The sequence below is a fragment of the Zerene cesonia genome, chromosome 8 (genome assembly GCF_012273895.1).
Source record: "Zerene cesonia ecotype Mississippi chromosome 8, Zerene_cesonia_1.1, whole genome shotgun sequence".
Taxonomy (NCBI): domain Eukaryota; kingdom Metazoa; phylum Arthropoda; class Insecta; order Lepidoptera; family Pieridae; genus Zerene; species Zerene cesonia.
In genome coordinates, this window is record NC_052109.1 from 7,913,509 (window position 1) to 7,936,247 (window position 22,739).

Here is a 22,739-nt window from a genome sequence, read left to right on the forward strand (position 1 = left end):
CTACGGTTAGGCAAGATACGCAGGTTCGAATCCTGCCTCGTGATCAAATTTTTTCTATTCTTTCAAAAATTTCTAATTGATGAAGTTTTGTATGTAAATGATAGACTACTTTTTGATGATGAAATAAGCAATGTTAATTATAAAACGGTGTATTTGTTCGTTCAGGAAGGGCGATATAAAATATAAATAAGAAGTGTTTATCGTTTACATACGGACCCAATAACAATTTAACAGATAATAAACGCTTGATTCAAGTAATAAATACCCGCAAACACCACACCTGCAAATGGCCTTCCGAAACAAAGACAACATATCAAATTCCACATACTCCAATAGGATCACATGACACCCTAAAAGCCGCCATTAAGTAAAACGGCCAAAATTATAATATCAATTACCGATGCATTAACAATTCACAAGTCAGACGAACAGGGAGGCAGGGGGCATAGGAGGTAGACAAGGCGGTCGACGTCGACCTGTCAAAATGTCAAATTTCTCGGCGCAACTTCAAACGTGCCCCTACTGGCATGCAGTGCTCCGGCATCTCTAATATAGTTATGGTTCCCTGGTCCGTGTTAATATTCATGCATTTCCTAGTCAGCCATTTTCGTGAAAGCCTCTTCCGCCACTATGAATATGAATGATCTCCGGTTTCTTGGATTAAACTTTTGGCTGAATGTTCGCGGTTATATCAGGGATTGTATTAATATGTATTTTATGGAAAACTGACGTCGTGTTAGGTTTTTTACTCGCTGCTGATGTTTTGGGAACGTTGTACAACTCCGTCCTGCAGCTCCGTACTTTTGTTGCCAAAAAAGCAACCTTTAGCTATGTCTGACTCATGTACGTTGGTATTAAATGCACAATTCGTGATAGCTTTACACTCTTGTGTTTTGCTATTAAGTATTATTATTGCTTAGTTTAAAATAAAAGTTCTTGGGTTTTGGCACACATTTTTACCACGTCAGCAAAATTACAATCAGAGGAGATGCTCTGGCAGATGTCAACTCTGGACGGACGTTTTTTTTGCAAGAAACACCAATGACAGAAACTAATATCGCTCAAACGGCGGCCGAAAAGGAAATGGGAATTTCCAATTTCGCTACTTCCTGTAAAATAGGCAGATTCATTTCATCTCCCAAAAAACTACGCTGCCCAGCGGCGTTGTCTATCCCGCGCGTGACGTGAAGGATATTGGAACGAACCGAAAATGAGAAGTAAAAGAAACACAGATTTTTGACGTTTCAATATGCACTCATCTGCCCCACGAGGCAGCCAGTAATTAATATTACCGAAAAGCCTCGGATGGAAAATACACCTTAAAACAAAGAGCCGTGACTCTCAAATCGCCTATGAGCGTGTGACATCGTCCGCATCCTTAATAAAACCTTTCTTACGATCGAGCTTGCTCTTGAGCATTCATGTACGTCAATCGCATCTGTCAAATGTGACAGTAGTCAAATCCCGCCCAATAATAGCGGGAAAGGACGTTCCCAATTCGAAAAACACACGTTTGGAAACGCGCGCGTGCTCGATTTGGCGATTAGTGTTTTTTCGAAAATGGAACGTAACCGCCGGCGGCCGTTCCCGCCTACAAAATGGCGGGTCTAATCAGCGTTCACGGGGAAAGGAACTGAATGATATACAATTTTATTGAAACGATGTGTTATTACCGCGCTGAACGTGTAATTATGAGCGCACAAAGCGCGTGGGAAGATTAGAAAAAGCACCTTTTGGGCTCGTGCTTTATAATTGGGGGCTCGGGGTTACTTTCATGGTGCTGATCTGATTATAGCAATTTGTGTTTGCAAATAATGTAAACTATCTCGCCCTTGTTTTGTACGTTTCTATAATTGCCGTGTTAGCATCGCAATTAACCCTTTGCTCCGTTTATTGAGAGATGATTACATAATTTCGTTTATGGTATCAATTATTATCCTACTAATCCTACTATCCTACTTCCTACTAATCCTACTAATATTATAAATGCGAAAGTTTGTAAGGATGTGTGTTGTGTGGATATGTTACTCTTAACTTAACTGTATTTATTAAATTACATATATTGAAAAACACGTCTTAAGTGTATATGCTACGATATTATTTACATTTTATATTAAATAGACTTCTATAATCAAAGAAATACCATCCATATCTATTAATTCAAACAGGCAATACTGAGTCTTCGTCACACATAATTATAGACCTCTGGTATCAAACCTGAAGCTTAATTTTCTTTATAAATCCCGTTTTTATGTTACACAGACAGACTGCTAAACGTGTCCTCTTTACATCTAGTCTTTTAAATCTCAATACGTATTATATAATACTGGTCTTCCCACAAACAGCACATAAGCTGTCTCCTTGCTAGTCATTCAAACCGTGCAATTACACAAGGTCCCGTCAAACACGACGCCGGCTAACAAGTCCGAGGTCACGTGAGGGTCACGTGCGTGGGCGGGCGCTCCGCCCTGCCCAGGGCGCCGACACGGGCTCCGCGGGGCGACAAGACGTGGGACATGGCTAGGTGTTTGGTACATGTGTACCATTGACTCCGGCGTGACGGTTACACGAGTGGGTCTTGTGTCGGATTGGGGCGGTATTTAGTGCTTGGTGTAACTGTGATCTTGAATTCCATTGAAATAACTGCCTAGCTAATCGCCACGGTATCTGAGTCATCCGGAAGTCTAAATCCTAAAAGGTCAAAGGTAAAGTCTTATACCTAAAAGGCGTGAAGGATGAGAAATAAAACAAAACGCGGGTATTTTTTTTCCTAATTACTATGATAAATGTTAATATAATCTGTACTTATTACATACTTACGGTATAGGAGAGTCACAGTCACTTATGTATCTATCGAGAACCTCCGAAGAATTACAAAAGCCCACGAATAGCACACGACGGGACAATAACACCAATAAATTTCATCAACAAATGTATCCTTTGACCACCCTAGAGATAAAAACGCGTATTTTATTTTAATTTATCATTAAAAACCTTGACGTCGCGTGGAATCGTGAAAATATTGACACGGAATAATAAAAGGTGTTAATGATTGCAGTCGAACAGCACGCATAAATTTGCCAGCGCATTGATTAGCGCCTCCAGCGAATAATAATCGATTCGAAGCTAGCGAGTGTAATCGATGTGCTCGAATGATTGCAATCGAGTTTTGTTGTCTGTGCATGATTTTAAATTTCGAACTGTGCTGCGTGAGTGAGTCTTGGTGAGTGAGCGCGGATTGTAATTCAAAAATGGAACACTATCAGTGTTTGGTGTTATGTGGTCATTTACATGGAATTAAGATTCTGCTTTCTGGCTTTTATGTGGCTTTCTGTGTAGAAATTGTGATTTCAATTGATAGCATAATACATTATCTTAGATGTTTTGATGATGATGTGAAATAAAAACAAATGTGTCATTGATGTTTCACAAAAAAGCGATATTTTTTTTAATTAACTACCTCTCCATTCCCGCCAGTATAAACTCAAAACAAAGCTGAACACGAAACAAATGAGCACTTAACAAAACATAAATCAAATTAGTAAACACAAAAGTCATACGCGCCGATACGCAGTCGCATGACAAATCCGTATCTGGCGGGCTATCGACGGTTCGCGGTAAATCATCGCGCGGTCTGCTCCCGCCTTTATGCGCGCTTGAGTTACGTGTGGACGCGGCTTTATGTCTTCGATGACGGTGTTTCGCGTTTATCTGTGGATGATGCAAAGCATGCGCTTACGTCACTCATAATATGTTATGTTTATGAGAGCTAAGCAGGAATATATCGATATGGAATTGTTCAATAGCAAATCCTACTATCCTTTCCTAATATTATAAATGCGAAAGTTTGTAAGGATGTGTGTGCGTTTGTTGCTCTTTCACGCAAAAACCACTGAACCGATTGCAATGAAATTTGGTACGTAGATGGCTGGATAACTGGAATAACATAAAGGCTACTTTTTATCCCGATATTCCTACAGGATACAGGCTTACGCGGGTGAAAACGCGGGGCTCTGCTAGTGTACAATATGTTTGATATTTTTCGTCATTCGCGTTGTCAAACTAAAACTTGCATAGGATAAAAACTGTGCCATGTCCTTTCTTGAGTTTTAAACATTACCAAATTGAATCTAAATCGGTGTAGTGGTTTTGTTGTGAAGAAGAGACAGACAGACTTTCGCGTTTATAATATTACTAAGTATTATGTTATTTTGTTTTGGTACCATCATTCAAACTTCGCTTTTCCTCGGCTCCCATACAACAAGCGAAGGACAAAGCCTGAAAACCCTTAATAAATCTGATTTTTTTTTGCAACTGTCAACCCTATTCCGAGCTGTCATTTAGCGTCGATCTCATGAATACTTTTTCGTGTTGCATTTTGCGCGGGCGCAGGTGGCTCGGCGGCGTCCTTTGATAGGAATCGATATGCAAAGTATCATACTTACATATTCATCAAGCTCTGTTTACAATGTTCCCTCATCCCGCGCCGAGATGTTATTTACTGTCCATTCAAGTAAAATGTTGCCAACTTTTATCCCCATTTTCAATTTTGCCGCCATCAACGTGATTTGTTGTATTTTGAATGTCTCCGAGGTTGTAAATTTTGGACTTCTACCGAATGTGTCGGTACAATGATGATTATAAATAAATGGAATATGTTTTGATTTCTATTTTAATTCATCGACCAATCTTAATCTATGTATATGTTATGAGACAATATCATCTTAGCACGATACATCTAATCTACGGACCTTGTAAGCACAATGTATTGGGGAGTACAAAACGCTATACATTGTGCCCTGACGTCACCCAATTTCATCAAAGCCCGTCAGTACAGTTGTGAACATCTATCTCATTTCCTAACCCAGTTGCGTGTTCCGAGCGCCCGTCAACACGTCCGGCTCGCTCAGATTCCTATCGCCGTTTGACGCGCTTTGTTCCTATTGGTCGATAGTCGACTGAACGTTAGCTCGGATTCCATTTTCGAAATAACGATCCGCTCCATTCAAATTCGAAATATATACTTTTTTTTCTCTATTAATTCATATGTGGCCAGTGATATTCTAAATTCGAAATCAATTACATATTTATGCAATGCTACTGTTAAAACAAATAGCGCTCCAAATATGAATTGATTTAAAAAATAAAATGTTATTCTTTTATTGTCAATGAAATAGCTACCAAATATAGACGTACTGTAACTCGAAAAAGGCTCTATTTCAGCTACTAAATTGCACGAACGTTGTCCATTACGGTTTTGCATAATTTAGAGGATCGGATGCGGTCGGACCACTGAATTCTTTATCTATAGATATTTCGCTGTGGAAATACGAAAATTGGCAAATGTCCTGAAATAAAAAGTGCTGGTTTGTCGTTGACAAGTTGACAGTGGTATGCAATTAAGAGCGCAGTCTGCTTTGTGCCTAATGTGCAGTTTTTGATGTGAATTTATTTGGTAGTATTGGATTGTATCTAGTTACGAGCTGGTGTTCTTTTTTGGTTTATTTGTTGAGCTGTTTTTATACGGCTTTTAGCGTTTACTTTGTTTTTTTGTTTCAATTAGTACAATTTATTATAGCTTTTTGTTGCAGCTGCTTGTTGATTAATAGAAATGTATCTCAATTAAAGTTTGTTATTAAATAGTTACAATAAACAAATATACAGGGTTGCCTGGAAGAGATTGCTCTATGGAGAATAAAAATATATATATATATTTCTAGAGTTTTATTACTCTTCCCTTCGTGCAAAAGCGTTAAATAAAATTCAAAGATAAATCTAATTTCGGTGTGGATATATAAAAAATAATGTCCCCCGCATACCAGGCGGACATAAATAAGCAAGAACTTCACAAGGGCGAATGGCACCATTCATCTTGCCACATCTTCGATAGGGTTACCTACCTTTATGGGTCCCCAGTGGGCCGTACGGGCTCTGCCTGTGGACCCTAGTTTTTTGACATCCATTTGCGGTCTGATGTCTTGTTTTGGGTAATGTATTATTTAATTAGAAAGGGACTTTGATGATGTTAGACTATTTACTCTTGTATAGAATAGATTGATAGAAGAATAGAAATGGAATTAAACGTTTTATCCACCGACTTAACAAAGGCACAGCTTTTTACTGGGTAAAGGGATTTTTATGATTATTTGAAAGCTGGTGGCTACTACAATAAACCAATATTCAAAGGGACCACCTTTTTACATGGTCTAGCTTTGACATTTTGAATGTAGTTAAGTTTATTGTTAAAAGCAATTATTCGTATGTTCATTTTAGAATTAAACATTTTCTTCATATAAAAATATGGTGAATTGTTTTGGAAGTGAAATACCTTCACTCAATTGGGTCCATGTATTCCATACCTTCAGGAACTGTCTGTATCCCTGCTATGAGAATAGGAGTACACGTGATCTGTGAAATTAATTCATTATTTATAATATTATTTATACGTATGATTTATAAATGATACGGACATATCCGATATGTTGTAGGGGAAGTGTATTCTAGTAATTTAATATCAGAACGTCAGCTGTTTAGCGAATACCTGTCAAAACCGTATACAGCGGTTAAGATCGCAATAAAAGCTTTATTTCTCTTCACTTTCGAATTCACACTTTGCTAGACAAGTGTCAAAGGGCCCTCGAAAATATGGCGTAGTGAGCATCGCGCCAATACATCTAAATAAAATCTCAGAAACGCGGGCCGTTCCCAAAGGTTGCTCGCGTTTTTCACAATTCGCCATAACAATAATATATACAGAAACGTTTGATTTTCGCGTGTCGTAACCATCACGTTGTTGCTCTCTCGAGTGCGATTTTAGGGTTCTCTGCGAGATATCATAATACCTCGACGTCGAAAACGATAGTTTGATCATAAAAGCCACGTAAATGCTTAACAAAACACGGGCGTAAGAACAGTGTAAGCGCATTATAATAGCGTTTACTTCGCGCAACATTCTCCTCAAAATAATGTCCTAAGAATTCTCCAATTTATTACTTTCCTTTATGTGACCGTATGTTGTATCTAACACGATAAAAATATGTTAATTACGTGTATTGTTGGTGGAATAATAAATTCATATGCAATTTAAACTTTTTCACTTCTCCAATCTTCAAAAAAAAACTATCAAAACAGAGCTAACTCGACGTAACTTTAATATTTATAGCCAAGGAGTCGGTAACAGCTTGACGTATTAAATTTTTCGCGCGCGAGACGTGACATTTTCATATCTCGCCTATAAATTATGCACGGCGTATTACGCGTTGCTTTGGGAACTAACTCATTCCCACGTGTTGCCTAGAATCTCGTATAAAAGAACTATATTCAAATTTCTCGGAAATTCACAATTTGAAATTCGAATGAATTCGAAATATGACTTCGCGCTCTAAATCAAGGTTCGTAAAAGTAATTATGAGTTTTAATTTCGAACAATTTTGAAGTGCAGTTTTTTTATTGCTATTTCCATTTTCAAATCATTATTCGAATATTATAAATTCTTTTTTCGAGCAGTCGACCTCTTCCGTCCCTTACTGACTAAAATGCGTAAATTCACAATACACATGTATATATATTATGGCTATTCAAGCAAGGTGGGAGGTCCTGTTTATTGTTCCGATCAGCGATCACCGCTGGCTAATGCACTGGCCGGATGTTTATGCGCCTGATGAAGATGCGACCTGCTTCTAATTCAGTAATTGCATTGGTTTATAAATATTATGAGACGAATCGTGATTCGACTGTTATCCTGTGTTTTGAAAAGTGTGTTTCGTATAATATAAATCATTTAGAAATTCGTGTTGTTTTGTTTTTAAATTGTGCATTGATATTGTTGTTTTGTGGTAAATATAATTAAATCTGTACGGACATTATAAATGCGAGAGTAATTCTGTTTATCTCTCCTTCATAATTTAACCATTGAACCGATTTCGATGAAATTTTGCACAAGAAAGAGCATTAGATTTTATCCCGGATACTTATATTAACGGAGCGGGAGCTATGCGAATACAGTTCCCGGAGTTAACCCCGGAGAGAACTAGTTATAAATATATTCATATAAATAAATAATTATTTTTTCTTCTTGTCCTATCATTATCATCTTTAATTATTTTGCTAAGTCATAGTTTGTTAGTTTTGTGAAATTAGCTATGGTGCATCTACAAAAAACGAAAAATATATAGACACCAAAAAAAAACAATTTGTATACAAGAGATCGAAACAAAAATTTGTAGTACACCTATTTTGGTAACGGCTCGCGAAACCGCCAGGTTTTTGTCGGAAGTTTTTCGCCGGCGCACGGAGTCGGGAATCGAAAAAGCATTATTAAAAATTTATGATGCCTATTACGGTGTACAAAAACAGGGAAATGATAAACTTGCCTCGCCGGCCGCTAACGGGATTTGTCAAATTTATGCCGCCGTTGGACTTTTTGCGGACGCTACTCAATTATTTTTAATTTCGCAATACGCTCCGCGGCCACCCTTAGCCGTATAGAATTCGGCTTGCAATTTAAAAGTGAAATTTCGAATTGCTAGCATTCGCTGTAAAAACTAGCTTTTGGGAGCTCCTTGTGCTTATGGTGCCTTGGTAGCTAAATGGAATCGATCTTCATATAAAATACAAGAATTGGTTTATCCATCTGTAAATAAGTAAGTAGTAAGTTATTTGGGGGTAAGACAATAAAATATATATTTAGTATTTGTCAAAATGGTGACAAGGATTTCAAAAATATCTTAAATTAGTAAGTAATTTTTAGTGGTAAGATGTGCTGAGGTTACTTCATAATTTATTTTCTGAAATCTATAATGAATGATAGACATTTATGTTAAAATACGAAGGTTTAAGGGTTTAAGTAGTTTGGGCTCACCAATCACCGATCTTCTTATACGAAAGCAAATATTAACATTCCGTTCCCGTGTAGTTTTACGATATTTTCAATACGCATACGTACACACATACAAACAAACGTACGCAACCGGTAAATCATAATAAAGCTGTGCTTTGACAATACCTTATGCGCAGGCTACACGACTGAGGGTGACGTATCAATTTCTCGCAGGAAACCTCACACAGGGCTGTATTGTGTATTATTTCATTTTATATTAGTTGCTCGCCCCGGCTTCGCCCGTGGTACATATATCGCCTATGTCACTCAGTGAAGTTTCAGCTTGCTGTTGGTGAGAGAATTTTTGAAATCGGTCCAGCAGTTTTTGCGTGAAAACGTTACAAACTTACAAAAGTTTCCTCTTTATAATATGAGTGTACACTTCTACTAGCTCGGTTGTCGAAGGAATTTAAATCAAAGGAACGCTTAAAAAAGGGTATTTTTAAGCAAATCCTTTGTAGCATTTTATTGATATGTTTGTGTATTGAATAAAAAATTCTATACGCGTGTTTATATTTTCCGAAAAGTCTAATTAAACTCTACTGTAATCCTTATTTGTATTATTGTATTAGCCTCTGAGCTGAAGTAGGCTATATAATGAAATTCTTACCAGAATTTATTCGTAACTTCTATTTCACCTATCCCATACAGATAGAATCATCAAATTTCCCCAATAATCGAAAATTGATAAATTATAAATTATTATAATAATGCGCCCCGCGGTTTCACCCGCGTACGTCCATATCCCGTAGGAATATCGGGATAAAAACTTGCCTAGATGTCATTCCAGTTGTCCAGCTGTCTACGTACCAAATTTCATTGCAATCGATTCAGTAGTTTTACGTGAAAGAGCAACAAACACACACACTTCCTTACAAACTTTCGCATTTATAATATTAGTAGGATAGGATTAAGAACAGTTTTGTCCAATCCGGCCCTGTCGCTATCAGATAAATCTCATTTTTATATTTATTGTTGCGACACAGCTTTCGTTATTTTAAAAAAGCTGTGTAGCGCGTGTAAACAATATGTATTATATTGTTTATAATATTCAGATATATCTTTAGAGGTCCAAAGGTCACTTAAGGAACTATATTTGATAGCAAATATAGTAGACTAGCTGTAACACAGCGTTACTCGCGTGGTACCTGAGTAAAAAGGAACCTATGTGCTAATTTAGACTATATTTTCTATCTCTGTATAAAGTTTCATACAGATAGGATAAGTTGTTTTCGCGTGAAAGAGTAGCAAACATCCATACATCCACCCAGTAGGATAAACGCACCTGTCCATGACCTATATTTGAAAAATATCCCGCATCCTCATTTTTGTTAAGTCGGATAAAGTCACGTATCCCGGAGTAAAGGAAAACCCGTTAATAATTTACACATCCTACCTGCGGCGTACCAGGATGACATGAAATAGAGGTGATCTCACGGGATCGGCCTCACGCCAAAAACCAATATCATTAGGTGCACGTGAGTTCATGCTGCCCTGGTACTTGTATTATTTATTGTGCTTTTGTTTAGTAAATAAATGATAAAAGATTACTTATTTAGTCGTCAGTCGTGGATGAAATTAAAAATTTAACGAACTCCCGACTCCCTTTTTCTGTTAGCGGCCATCTTAGATTTGGAATACACATTTCAGTGGAGTATTCTTCTAGTAAAATACTTTTTTTGATATCCATATTAAGGGAGTTGTGAAATAATATGAATCCACGTGGCCACGGCTAGAAAAGGATCTGAAAACGACGAAAAAGACACAGACAATATATGGAGAAAAATCTAGAACCGTGTAGAAAAATAATGCACGCTAAAAAGTAATTTATTATCTATATTATGATGATTACAAACGATAAATTAACAACAAAAAACAAGAATAAAACAGATATGTCTGCATCTAAATTATAAATAAAAACCTTAGCGTTTACGTATTTTAAAACAAACAATCTCAAACAGACCAGCTCAGTCTGTTTAATTATAAACAATAACAGAATAATTCTCCTAATTACAATCAAAACAACCCTTCCTTGCACCCAATGGATTTCAAAAAACGCCTCGAATTAGTCGGATAATCAGCGATTGCCCAAGTCAATTTGTGCCTTCATACAATTATGCCGTTTGTATAATCCTAATTGTATCTTTTGTTGCAGCATCCGTACCCTTCAGAGGACCAGAAAAAACAACTAGCGCAGGACACAGGGTTAACAATACTGCAAGTAAATAATTGGTGAGTGTTTTTTCGTTTTAATTATTATTTTGTCTCTGCTTGTGATGCAGAAAATGCAGCGCTGTCGCCGGGGGGTCCACATGGTCAAACCACAGACTAAGACATTTATTTATTCTACTAGCGGTCCGCCCCGGCTTCGCCCGTGGTAAGAATTTTTGAAATCGGTCCAGTGGTTTTTGCGTGAAAACGTTATAAACATACAAAAAAATATTTCTCCTTAATGTTAGTGTAGATACTGTATGTTTGTAAGGTTTTCACGCAAAAACCACTGGACCGATTTCCAAAAATTCTTTCACCGTTCGAAAGCTGAAACTTCACTGAGTGACGTAGTCTATGTATGTACCACGCGCGAAGCCGGGTTAAACAGCTAGTTTAATAAAATCAAAATGAAAAAATCTTGAAAATTTATATAAACATAGTGTCCCAATAGTCAAAATCAAATTCTTACTTACGAATTAAAACAATTTCCATATAAAAAAATACGATACCGTAATGTTATATTTATATTTTTGTTATATCGAAACACTCTTATATCAGATAAATACCCGCGTCGCGGCCCGCTACGGGTCACACTTTAGTACTAAGAGCCGGCTTTGCATTTCTGCACATCTCTGTAATGCGACACCTTTATCTTTATTTAGCATCTGTGGTCAATTCACACGAGCTGCGGTTTCGATGATTTTTTTTTTATTCAAGTAAATTGTAGGTAATGATAAAAAAATCATTTCACGTCTTGCGTTCAACGCGATTGCTCTTAGCGTATTTGTTTTTTGAAATTGGAAAAAATAGGAGATAGTTGATCACGACGCGAGATTCGAACCTGCTACTTTCGCCATACAGGTGATCACCATAAGGGTAGCTGAGGGGTAAGGCGTCGCCTAGATATGGTGAAAGACGCAGGTTCGAATAACGCCTGATGATCGATTTTTTATTTTCTTCATATTTTTCAAATATTAAAAAAATGTATGTAATGTTTCTAATTATTTGAAAAAACAATTCAATTAGGTATGTTATGTTTTTAATTACTTGAAACAATAATTCAATACTTGATCTCATAAAATTTATTAAACTCTTAAATCTCAATCGTTAGCAGAATACGTTCATACGAAATATTTAAAAGTATTAAAAAGTACAACAAATAAACAGTTCACAATTCGCTAAAACCGCTAGCCGTGTGAAGATACCCTAACCAAGTCAAGTCGATGCATAAAGTACTAATTTTACGGCCCCCCCTCCCACCTCCTTCGCTGTAAATGCTTTTAAATTACGTCCCTCCATTCGATATTGGAATGTAAGGGGTTTTTAATCTTTATATTTATATTGCAAATATTTAAATTACCGTTAAGTCTTTTTATATGGTTCTTTAATAATTTTTATGCTTATTCGATATTTCGGATAAGAATAATCGAAAAAAGGTGTCGATTTTACTTTCGAAACTTACTTTCCTACATATATTTAAACATTAAGTATTAATTATATTGTTTGGATAATCGTGCTTATTACAATATCCATAACACAATCGGGTTATTACAAAATTCCACAACGACACACAACAATTCAAAAAAAGAACATTCGAATGTATTTTTTTTTTTTTCATTTTACACCTGCCTGTACCAACATACTAAAACCACCAAAGCTGGCTGGTTAAAAAATAAATAAAAAACCTAATAAAACCTTTTTATTCAAGTCATTCAATAAAACCGAGTGAATAAAAACCCAGATAAGTCCTGGCGTCATTTACTTCTAAGAAATTCGTAATTTGCGCCGTGGGCGTCACCGCACTGGCCATAAACCGTGCGACAAATTGTCCACTCGACCTGTAGATACTGCATTTCGCAGCGATTTATTTGTACATGTATATATTTAATAAATAGCCGAGCCCGGGTGGTCAATGTGTGTCATACGATATCCCTCATATGTTGCTTTTAATTCTATTTTGTTTATTTTATTTGTATGCAAATATTATCAACTTATTTAAATTCCATGTAGGCATTATAGAGATTTTTAAAATGTCGGAAATTCACGCGAATTTATTTAAATGTCTGTGGAGAAAATACATGTGTATTAATTATTTTAAAGATTTTTTTAAATGGCTATGAAATCGAATTAATGTCTATGATTCATAAAATTTCAAAAAACATAACTAATCTACCATTGCTAATCAGCGTTATTATAAAATGTATCGCAAAAGCATGGGAAACTTTATAAGTGTTTGTATTAGTTACCATTCGAAATTACGACAATGTTTATTTGCTTAGGTAACGATATGAAAATAGATTTAATCCAATCATTATTAACAACTTAACTAAATCTCAAGTTGTTTGGATATGTAACAAAAAGGTTTGCTTTGATAGTGATATTATTTTCTCACACGTTTCTCATCATAACTTAATGTTTTTATGCTTAATACTTAGAGATGTCAGGATTTCAATTTGACGGAAATAAGTCAATACATTAGTTGAAACTTTTTGATAATCTGTGGCACGTCAGATCAGCCATAAATAATTGTTTTTTTTTTCGATCCCAGTTCCCGCGACTCGCATGACCCATACAGTTCTTAGAATACATTTCTGAGAGGTCAAGGGTCGGCCATTGTTTAGATCTTATTCACCTATGCTCTCCTGGTCCATACACTAATTACTTTTACAATTAACTTTTTATACGATCGATTTAAACTCAAAATGGCATTTGAAATGCGAAACGTCTAACAACAGAATCAGATTAAACCTAGACTTTAAATTTCTAGATAACAAACACAATTTATTCCACAATACGAGTCTCGGAAGGAAGCCCCTTGAGGTATGAATGAATGAAAAATAAAATTTGAAATTCAAATCCGTACCTACGCCTTATCAATTACATGTACCAGGAGCACAACAATAAGGAAGAGTTCCAATTTACATCTTCATACAATAGCAATTAGGGGTTCGCCCGTTAATTCTACAAGGTCCCGACGGTTTCAATTCGGATGGGATGTAGTAACGTGATTATGGGACATTTGCATCTATTTTATGTTCGCCTGGTGTCACTAGTTGGGGCCATTTGAATAATTTGTTTATTTGTTTGCTTTTTATGCGTTTGTGAAGTTTTTATTAGACGACATTTGAGATCTTTAAAAATAAAAGATAGACTTATAACATCTGGATGTTATAGTGTTATTTATTCTATTCTAGATATACTAGTTCAACCTGTGGCGTTGTCTATCATATTAACGAATAAAAGTTCCCCAAACAAATTGCCTTTTGCAATTAATTTCTTTTCACTAATCTTTCATCTGAATCGGTTCATGCGTTCTTGCGTAAGATCGTTGTAAAAATCAATTTCAATTAAACTTTAATTACAATATTTGCTGCAATTACCGACACCCTCTCAGCTAAAGCCGCAACTAGCTTAGGCACCAAGCTATAGACATGTGTATGTACTAGGTTTAGACCGGGCTAGTCTAGTCTAGGCCCCGACGTAGGAGATTATAGGCTCAGAGTATCATATCGGATTATTGGCTCAATAGATTGTGAATGAGTAAGCTTATAATTAAGACAGTGTTAATTTAGTTGCTACGCGTCCTTTATTATAGAAATTATTTTGATTTGTACCTGCATCTGAATCCTACTCCTACTTCTAATCTTCTTCTATCTTCTATATATATAAAATTCTCGTGTCACAGTTTTCGTTGCCATACTCCTCCGAAACGGCTTGACCGATTCCTCTGAAATTTGGTAAGCATATTGGGTAGGTCTGAGAATCGGCTAACATCTATTTTTTATCCCGATATTCCTACGGGATACGGACTTACGTGGGTGAAACCGCGGGGCGCAGCTAGTATAGTATAAAATTCTCGTGTCACAGTTTTCGTTGCCAAACTCCTCCGAAACGGCTTGACCGATTCTTATGAAATTTTGTGTGCATATTGGGTATGTGTAAGAATCGGCCAACATCTATTTTCATACCCCTAAATGACAAGAGTAAGGCAGAACAGCGTTTGCCGGGTCAGCTAGTATATTATAAATGCGATAGTTTGTAAGGATCTATATTCTCGATCTTTGTAGATGACTATCTGCGCCCCGCGGTTACACCCGCGTAAGTCCGTATCCCGTAGGAATATCGGGATAAAAAGTTGCCTATATGTTATTCCAGTTGTCCAGCTGTCTATGTACCAAATTTCATTGCAATCTGTTCAGTAGTTTTTGCGTGAAAGAACAGCAAACACACACACATCCTTACAAACTTTCGCATTTATAATATTAGTAGGATTAGTAGGAAGGATTTTGATATGTACCTACTTCTATATTGTCCATATTCTAGATCTTTACATAATTTAACAATCAACATTTTTTAAGTCACTTGAGAAATAGAAATTTTCAAAAAACAACACGTGACAACATTTCAAAACGAAACGCGCGGAAAAAAATCAAACCGAGCGCAAAACTAAATTAAAAGATTGCGTATACACAGATAACGTTTACAAAAGCTTTTAAAAGCTTGTAAAAAGATGGCGGGAGACGCTATCAGCGGGATTGCGGGGGCCGTTCGGGAGTCGTTCGCAACTTGTTCTGGCTCGCTCGTAAACTGGGACAGTGATTTTTGATAGACATTTTGGGACAAGTTTATGGGGCATTATGTGCGTTTCCCACGTGTGGGATTGTTGTTTTGACCTTGAATTATATCGACTTGTGGGTAAATTATTTTATTCATTTTATATTAGCCATCAAATTCATGTCTATTTATTTATTTATTTATTTATAATATTGTCATTTATACATGTCATTTAAATCAGTCAGAATTTTTATTAGCCATCCGACTGAAGGAGGAGGTTTTGAAGTAGAATGTATTTTTTGGGTTTGTTACCTTAGAGATTTCGACTGGGTAAACCGGCTTCGTTAATTTTGATGATTCGTATTTAATTTGGAAGCTAGTGTTTCGTAGGACCTGCACTTAAATTTGGTCTAGTTCTGAAGATGAAAGCGATTCAGGTCATTATCTCAAATAAATAATCTTTGTCCAGCTTCTTTGTAATCTTTTCAATCTTGAAGCTCCATCTAAATTAGATCAGGTTATGGCTCCACGAATATTCTAATGGCTTCTATAACAACACAACTAACAAATAAACTAAACAAACTAATTAACAAATAACGCTTTTATCGTTGTGCTTTATACCATTACATTATTTGATTACATTTTATAAAATTCAATATTCAAACAAAATAATTCATTTATTGTACTCGCAACATTAACATTAATTTAAAAAGGTCTAACTGAATAGTATTTTTACGAACGCATACAGGGGCGACAGCTAGTCAAACACGAACATAAAACAAAATGGCGATTATGTAAACACAAGATTACAATTCAAGACGTTTCTAAAACCTCGGAATGGCTCTGCCGAGTTCCCCCGCCGAGATAGGGATCGGGTAAAAATTCTGACTGCGATTACAGCCCGGGAAATGGCTGTTTTATCACGGGCAATGCGATGGAACCGTCCCGGGAAAATACAGGAAAATGTAGCGGACGGTTCGGACGCGTTTAGAATTGTATGTATTTCTACATTCAAGACAAGATGACGATGAGACCGAATTTAGTGGCCTCTCGAGATAACATCCGACAATATTAAAATGAAAATGATTATTAGAATAAATCAAAACATCAGACTGATGAAACAAGTCTCATAGTCCCATCTTATAAAATAACTGGGATTATATAGACGTAGAATACCTTTTTTTAACATTTTGTTGAGATTTTTTTATACAAAAAAGAATTCTGTACTATGTTTAAGACAAACCCATATATAACGAAATAAAACGAGAAAACCACTTATAACAAGGACAATACAAGATTTCCATCAAGCAGCCTTTGCGTAGATTATACAATCACACACGCGTCGCCAACCAAAACCGTAGCGGTACCGCTCAAACAACACCCCGTGTGTTTTCAAAGGGGAAACGCGAACCAAAGGTGCTGTAAAATGTAAGTAAAACGCAATAGTGGCTGATGCCGTGATTCGATCGCGGTCCCGCGCGAATGGATTCCAATAGCCCACTACACAACCATTGGGTATAATGGAATGTTCTTTATATACGAATGGAAAACTTATACTGATGTAGGGACTATTTTAGCATCATCCTACTAAGATTATAAACGTTAGGATGGATGTATGGATGTTTGTTACTCTCACGCGAGAACAGCTTATCGGATGGATGTATCTGTATGAAATTTGGCACAGAGATAGATTATGGTCTGGATTAGCACATAGGCTAGTTTTTACCCGGGTAGTTTTAGAGATTTAGGAAAAAAGGAGAAATTAATCGAATTTCTTCTTTTTACCTAACTCTGAGGCGGGATCATGAGTGGCCGAGAGACCAGAAAACGCGTTTGAATTTATTCTATTAAAAATTTTGTCATTCATGAAACATTAAAATGATAAAAACTATAAATTAAATATACATTAAACTCATCTGCCCAGGTTAACAAAACTATCCTACTCCATCAGAACCACGTTCCACTTACACACAGCACAACATCCACCAGATCACCAAATCACCAATTAAACATCCACCAGATCACCAATTAACCATCCACCAGATCACCAATTAAACATCCACCAGATCACCAATTAAACATCCACGAGATCACCAATTAACCATCCACCAGATCACCAATTAAACATTCATCCAGACATTACAATTAATCCAAACAATTACACGTCCCAATAACAATACGAACGCTACGAACGAGCGACTCCCTGTACTCGTCAAAATAATTCATTTTAATTTTCTTTACGCGCCACTAAAGCTTTATTTTACGGCCCGGGATATCTCGGGGAGTCCCTTATAGGCTGTTTTGTGCCCTACTAAGGTTCGTATAATAAAAGCTCGCTCTTGAGTTTACGGGCGTTTAAGCGCTATCCACCGTTCGGGTTCTGACGTGGAGGGAACTTCAGGGTCAGGGTACCCGCCAGTGCGAGCCGGAGACACACTTCGCGTTACCTTAATACGTGTATAATTTTACATACAAATATCTAATCATCATCATTATCATCAGCCCATATGTGTTCCCACTGCTGGGACACGGGGCTGCTATGAGGGTTAAATATCTAATGATTATTTATTGGTAATCAATGAAAAAGTGGGACATGATTTAAAATGGAAGATAATTCGTTTATAAGAAACTAGCTTCGCGGCTTCGCCCGAATGAAACTTTAAAAACCCGGGCTGTATTATATTGTGTTTGATTTTACGCGAGTATTAACATCTAGAAATTAAAGACTTTTTAACGGATTTTAAACGCGATTTATTCATTATATTAACCGACGTTTCGAACACTTTACAGCGAGCGTGTCTACATCACATATAACATTTCTAAACTCGTGTGTTACCAGCAAGTTTCGCGTTAGATTTCCGGCATAAAAATTCGAGATAAAATCCTATTTCCTTCTCGGGTCTCAAACTGTCTCTATGTCAAGTTTTAACAAAATCGGTTCAGCCGTTCTTGAGTTATAAAAAGTAACACGACTTTCTTTCATTCATTCGTAAGTTTTAAAGTAAGGGAACTAAGTGAGTAGTAATAATGCTTAAAAGAAAACATATCATTTTCATTATCATTCAACGTACCAGGAAACCATAACATCGCAGGCGTATCGTTCCGTCACTTGGTACAGGGCCGCGAATACACTTCTCAAAATCTTAAGGCGCGCAATTTTTCTCTTGTAAATATTAATTATAATTAAAGGGCTTTTTGTGTAAATAAATTGCCGCTGGGTACTTTTTCATTGTTATTTTAATTAAATATTTCTCTTTGTTTTCAGGTAAGTGCCATTTGCTGTTAAGGCGTGATATGAATTAATATTTAATGGTAAGTCATTTTAGTCGGCAGTGGAATTAAATGCAATTTTATATTTCCCCCGCTTTTTTATGAAAAATTCAACGACACAGATGAAAAAAAGATGCCAAAACGTAACTGTGACATGAATGGAGTCTTGCATAAACAAAACATGGTCTACAGTATGGCTAACAGTAAAATCCGAACGTATTCCTTTCGACAACACTAGCTTCCAACTAAAATACAAAGGCACGAACAAAAACAAGACACATTCGCAATTAGAACCTTTGGTTGACCGTTACTTGTTATAGCGGTGCCCAAATTTTCGGCAAAATAAGAGAAACATTCCGTTTTCAAATTTTCGAATGTTGATCTTTATTTTTTCTAGAACGAAACAAACGGTGAACGGAACACAAAAGCTTTGTCGTTCAAAAACTCCGACCCCTTTCAAAGAGTTTCCGCGCCGTCGGCGTGTACTCATTTTTCACGGCTCCTTCCATTTATTTTATCTGTGCGCCGCACGCTCTGCCCGCGATACGGCTCTGTTTCGAATTTCGAACATCAGCTGTTGAGACGATGAGATTTATTGTCGAAGCCGTTCCGAGCGCGGGCTTTTTTCGCGCCCGTTTCGAAAATCGAATTCAATTCGAATGTTGAAGTTAATTGCATTTGAAAGTAATCCTACTTAGCATTGAAATTCCCTGCCAGTATAAATTCGGATTAAAATCGAAACGATCGTCACGATTCGCAGACAATATTCGATTTTTAATTATCTGGAAATGTGCACAGTTTAAAAATAGTGAAGGCAATAATCTGTCAACATGACAGCGCGGGACGTCTAGGTAAAACGAATGCAGTATTGCCATTAATAAAGGAGACGAATGAAAAATAAACGAAAAATATAAAATAATTGAGCGCGTATCCATTGCTAGTCTGCTTAATTAAATGCCAAAGTAAAGGGCAACACTTTAGCTATTTAATTAATTCATTTTGATTGCAATTTATGGATGTCATTTTAAACGCTATCTAATACATTTATCTGAACGTAAACCCGGGCGCTTACACACAGCAAATGAGGTATCGTTTTGAAAATATTCTCGATATATTAGTGCGTGCGTCCCCTGCTAGCGACGATATAAATTCGATACGTATTTGTAATTATAAGTGATAATAAATAATTTTTAAGTAATTTAAGATTAAAGAGTAACTATTTGTGATGGTTCCACATGAACCAAAGGCCATTTTAGACATTTACATATTACTTTTTTTGCAATTATGAAGAATATATCCTTAATCTATAGTTTACTTCTCACATTGCAAATATTTTTAACGTAAGTATAATAAAAGTAATTAATAACATTTTGTGTCCCACCAAATAAAAAAAAAGAATTAAAAACTCTCGCTTCGCCTTCGCCCCGCTGCCACAGCATCACCAAAAAGGTCGACTCAGCGACATTTCCCTATCTCATTTTCCATTTGGCAAACATCATTACATCTTCCGGTGTCGCGCGACAATTTCCCCACCCCAGTGCGTATGAACCCTACATAATTTCTATGATATGTTTTTATGAATCGAATGATTTATTCCCGCGTACGCTTTTACCAATACGCAGTTCGAAATTCGAAATTTGAATATGGTTTTCTATTTTATTTCATTTCATTCATTACGCGCCAATTCAGCCAGTAACTGAAGAGAAGATAATTAAAAATATAAATTGGTTTGCGTTCAGTGTAAAAAGTTTGTATGCGTTCGTTTTGAATGTTCAAAAACTAACGTGTAGGTAATATTGTCTTGTGAATACTTTTTTATGTATTTTTCTTTATACGATTTATATAGAAAACATCACAAATTGACTTCAAAAAATCCTGAACACCCGATAAATACCATTCGTCCAACCGCCGTACCTAAAAATCGCAAAACGTCATCAAACCATATCAATCCTTTGACGCAAACCTTATCGCAACCAGCTCAGCAAAAACACCCCAAAACGCAAGTCTACCCCCGTGCGACAATTAATCATTCCCCCTTACCCCCACCCCCTCGCTCGGTATTGTCAGAGATCGGAATCCGCTGTTTCATTAGATAAAAATAAAATACGTTGGACTTTTTCTAGACGCATTTTGTCCAATTTTGTTGATATAACCTTTCGTACGAATAATATTTTTATACTAATAAAACCAGATTCATGTCTGTACTATATGTCTTTATAGATCAAATTGATGTCTGCACTATACATATATATAAATTAAAAATAATATGTCATTAGTTTAGTAGTAAATGAGCGTAGTAAGGGATAGAATCCTAGATTCGATTCCAGGTGGTGGCATAAAAATATGTTGATGCAGATAAAACTAGAAGGAGAAGCAGTCTAGTACTAGAAGAAGAGTACCTAAATCAAATTAGCATTTTATGTATTTAATATATCAGTCTATTTAAATTAAATTTTACACGATTTAAATTTAAATTTGTAAATTGCATTTTATGACACTATTTAATCTAAATATTTATTATTTTATTAAACTTTTTATGTATTTAATACAATAAAAACACTGAAATCTTATCCAAAGTAAGTACTTAGTCTGGATTTAATAAGTCCTATAAATGAATAAAAAAGATAGACAATAATATAAAGATAAAGATAGAAAGAGAAGCACTGTTTACAATAAATTTAACATGAAAATTACATAAAACCAGCTTCAAATCCGTTATCCAAACTGAAACAAACAAACAAACCGATATTCCTTTGTCTGTGTTAGATTCATCGCCCCGCGAGTACACAAAATACGAGTAAAACCAGATGACATTGCTAATATACACAGTGAAATGCTCTCCATCCCCCGTTATCTACGACCGGAACATCCCTATACAGGGGTGACTAGTGATGTCAGTGTTATATCGATAGAAATATATCGACTTGATTGTACTATACCCCGATGGGTTGTGTTCAGTTCAATTGATATTTCGACTTGATGCTGTACTTGAGTTAAATGATGTATATTTTAATTCAATTACTTTCTATAACAAAAAAATCTCATAAAGTATATGTTTATTAGCTGCGCCCCGAGGCTTCACCCGCGTAAGTCCGTATCCCGTTGGAGTATCGGGATAAAAAGATGCCTATATGTTATTCCAGTTGTCCAGCTGTCTACGTACCAAATTTCATTGCAATCGGTTCAGTAGTTTTACGTGAAACAAACACTTTCGCATTTATAATATTAATCGGATAGGATTTTATGAAATATTGGATTCATTCTTGTGAATAAAATGAACACACTGAGATATATTAAATACCGACATGGAAACTTTATAGGACCATTTCCATTTTCACAAAATTTGCCCAATTTTGTAATTATTTCTCTTTATTAATAGAGAGGTTCTCAGTTGCAATGATAACATATAAAGATTCGGATATTTATTATCTATACTAGTATTGTAAAGCTGAAGAGTTTGTTTGTTTGTTTCAACGCACTAATCTCAGAAACTAATGGTCCAATTTGAAAAATTCTTTCAGTGGTAGATAGCTCATTTATTGAGGAAGGCTATATATGTTCCACGAGCGAAGCCGGGGCGGACCGCTAATCATGAGTAAAATTCCGACAATGATCGCAATGAAATGTATTTGCATGCGCAAAATAATATTAACTTTATATCGATAGTCGCACATCACTAGCACTCAGCCCGAGGCGAGACGGAAGCCCTCGACTTCCCTTCTGGATGTCTGTTTGTTTGTTGGCTGTATAAAAACAACTGCGCCTAAATTGTTTTAAACCAACCGATTTGCAGTTGAGCGTGTGTTTTGGAGATCGATTATTTAAA

General features: G+C 36.2%; 1 protein-coding gene across 1 annotated transcript in view; it reads left to right on the forward strand.

Annotated features, from left to right (window-relative positions):
- Window positions 1–22,739, forward strand: part of LOC119828751 (homeobox protein homothorax) — a 244,959-nt gene that overhangs the window by 179,242 nt on the left and 42,978 nt on the right. Inside the window, exon 10 of the mRNA XM_038350994.1 lies at window positions 11,034–11,110. Within this exon, the coding sequence (XP_038206922.1) occupies window positions 11,034–11,110 (77 nt within the window). The remainder of the gene's footprint in view (window positions 1–11,033; window positions 11,111–22,739) is intronic.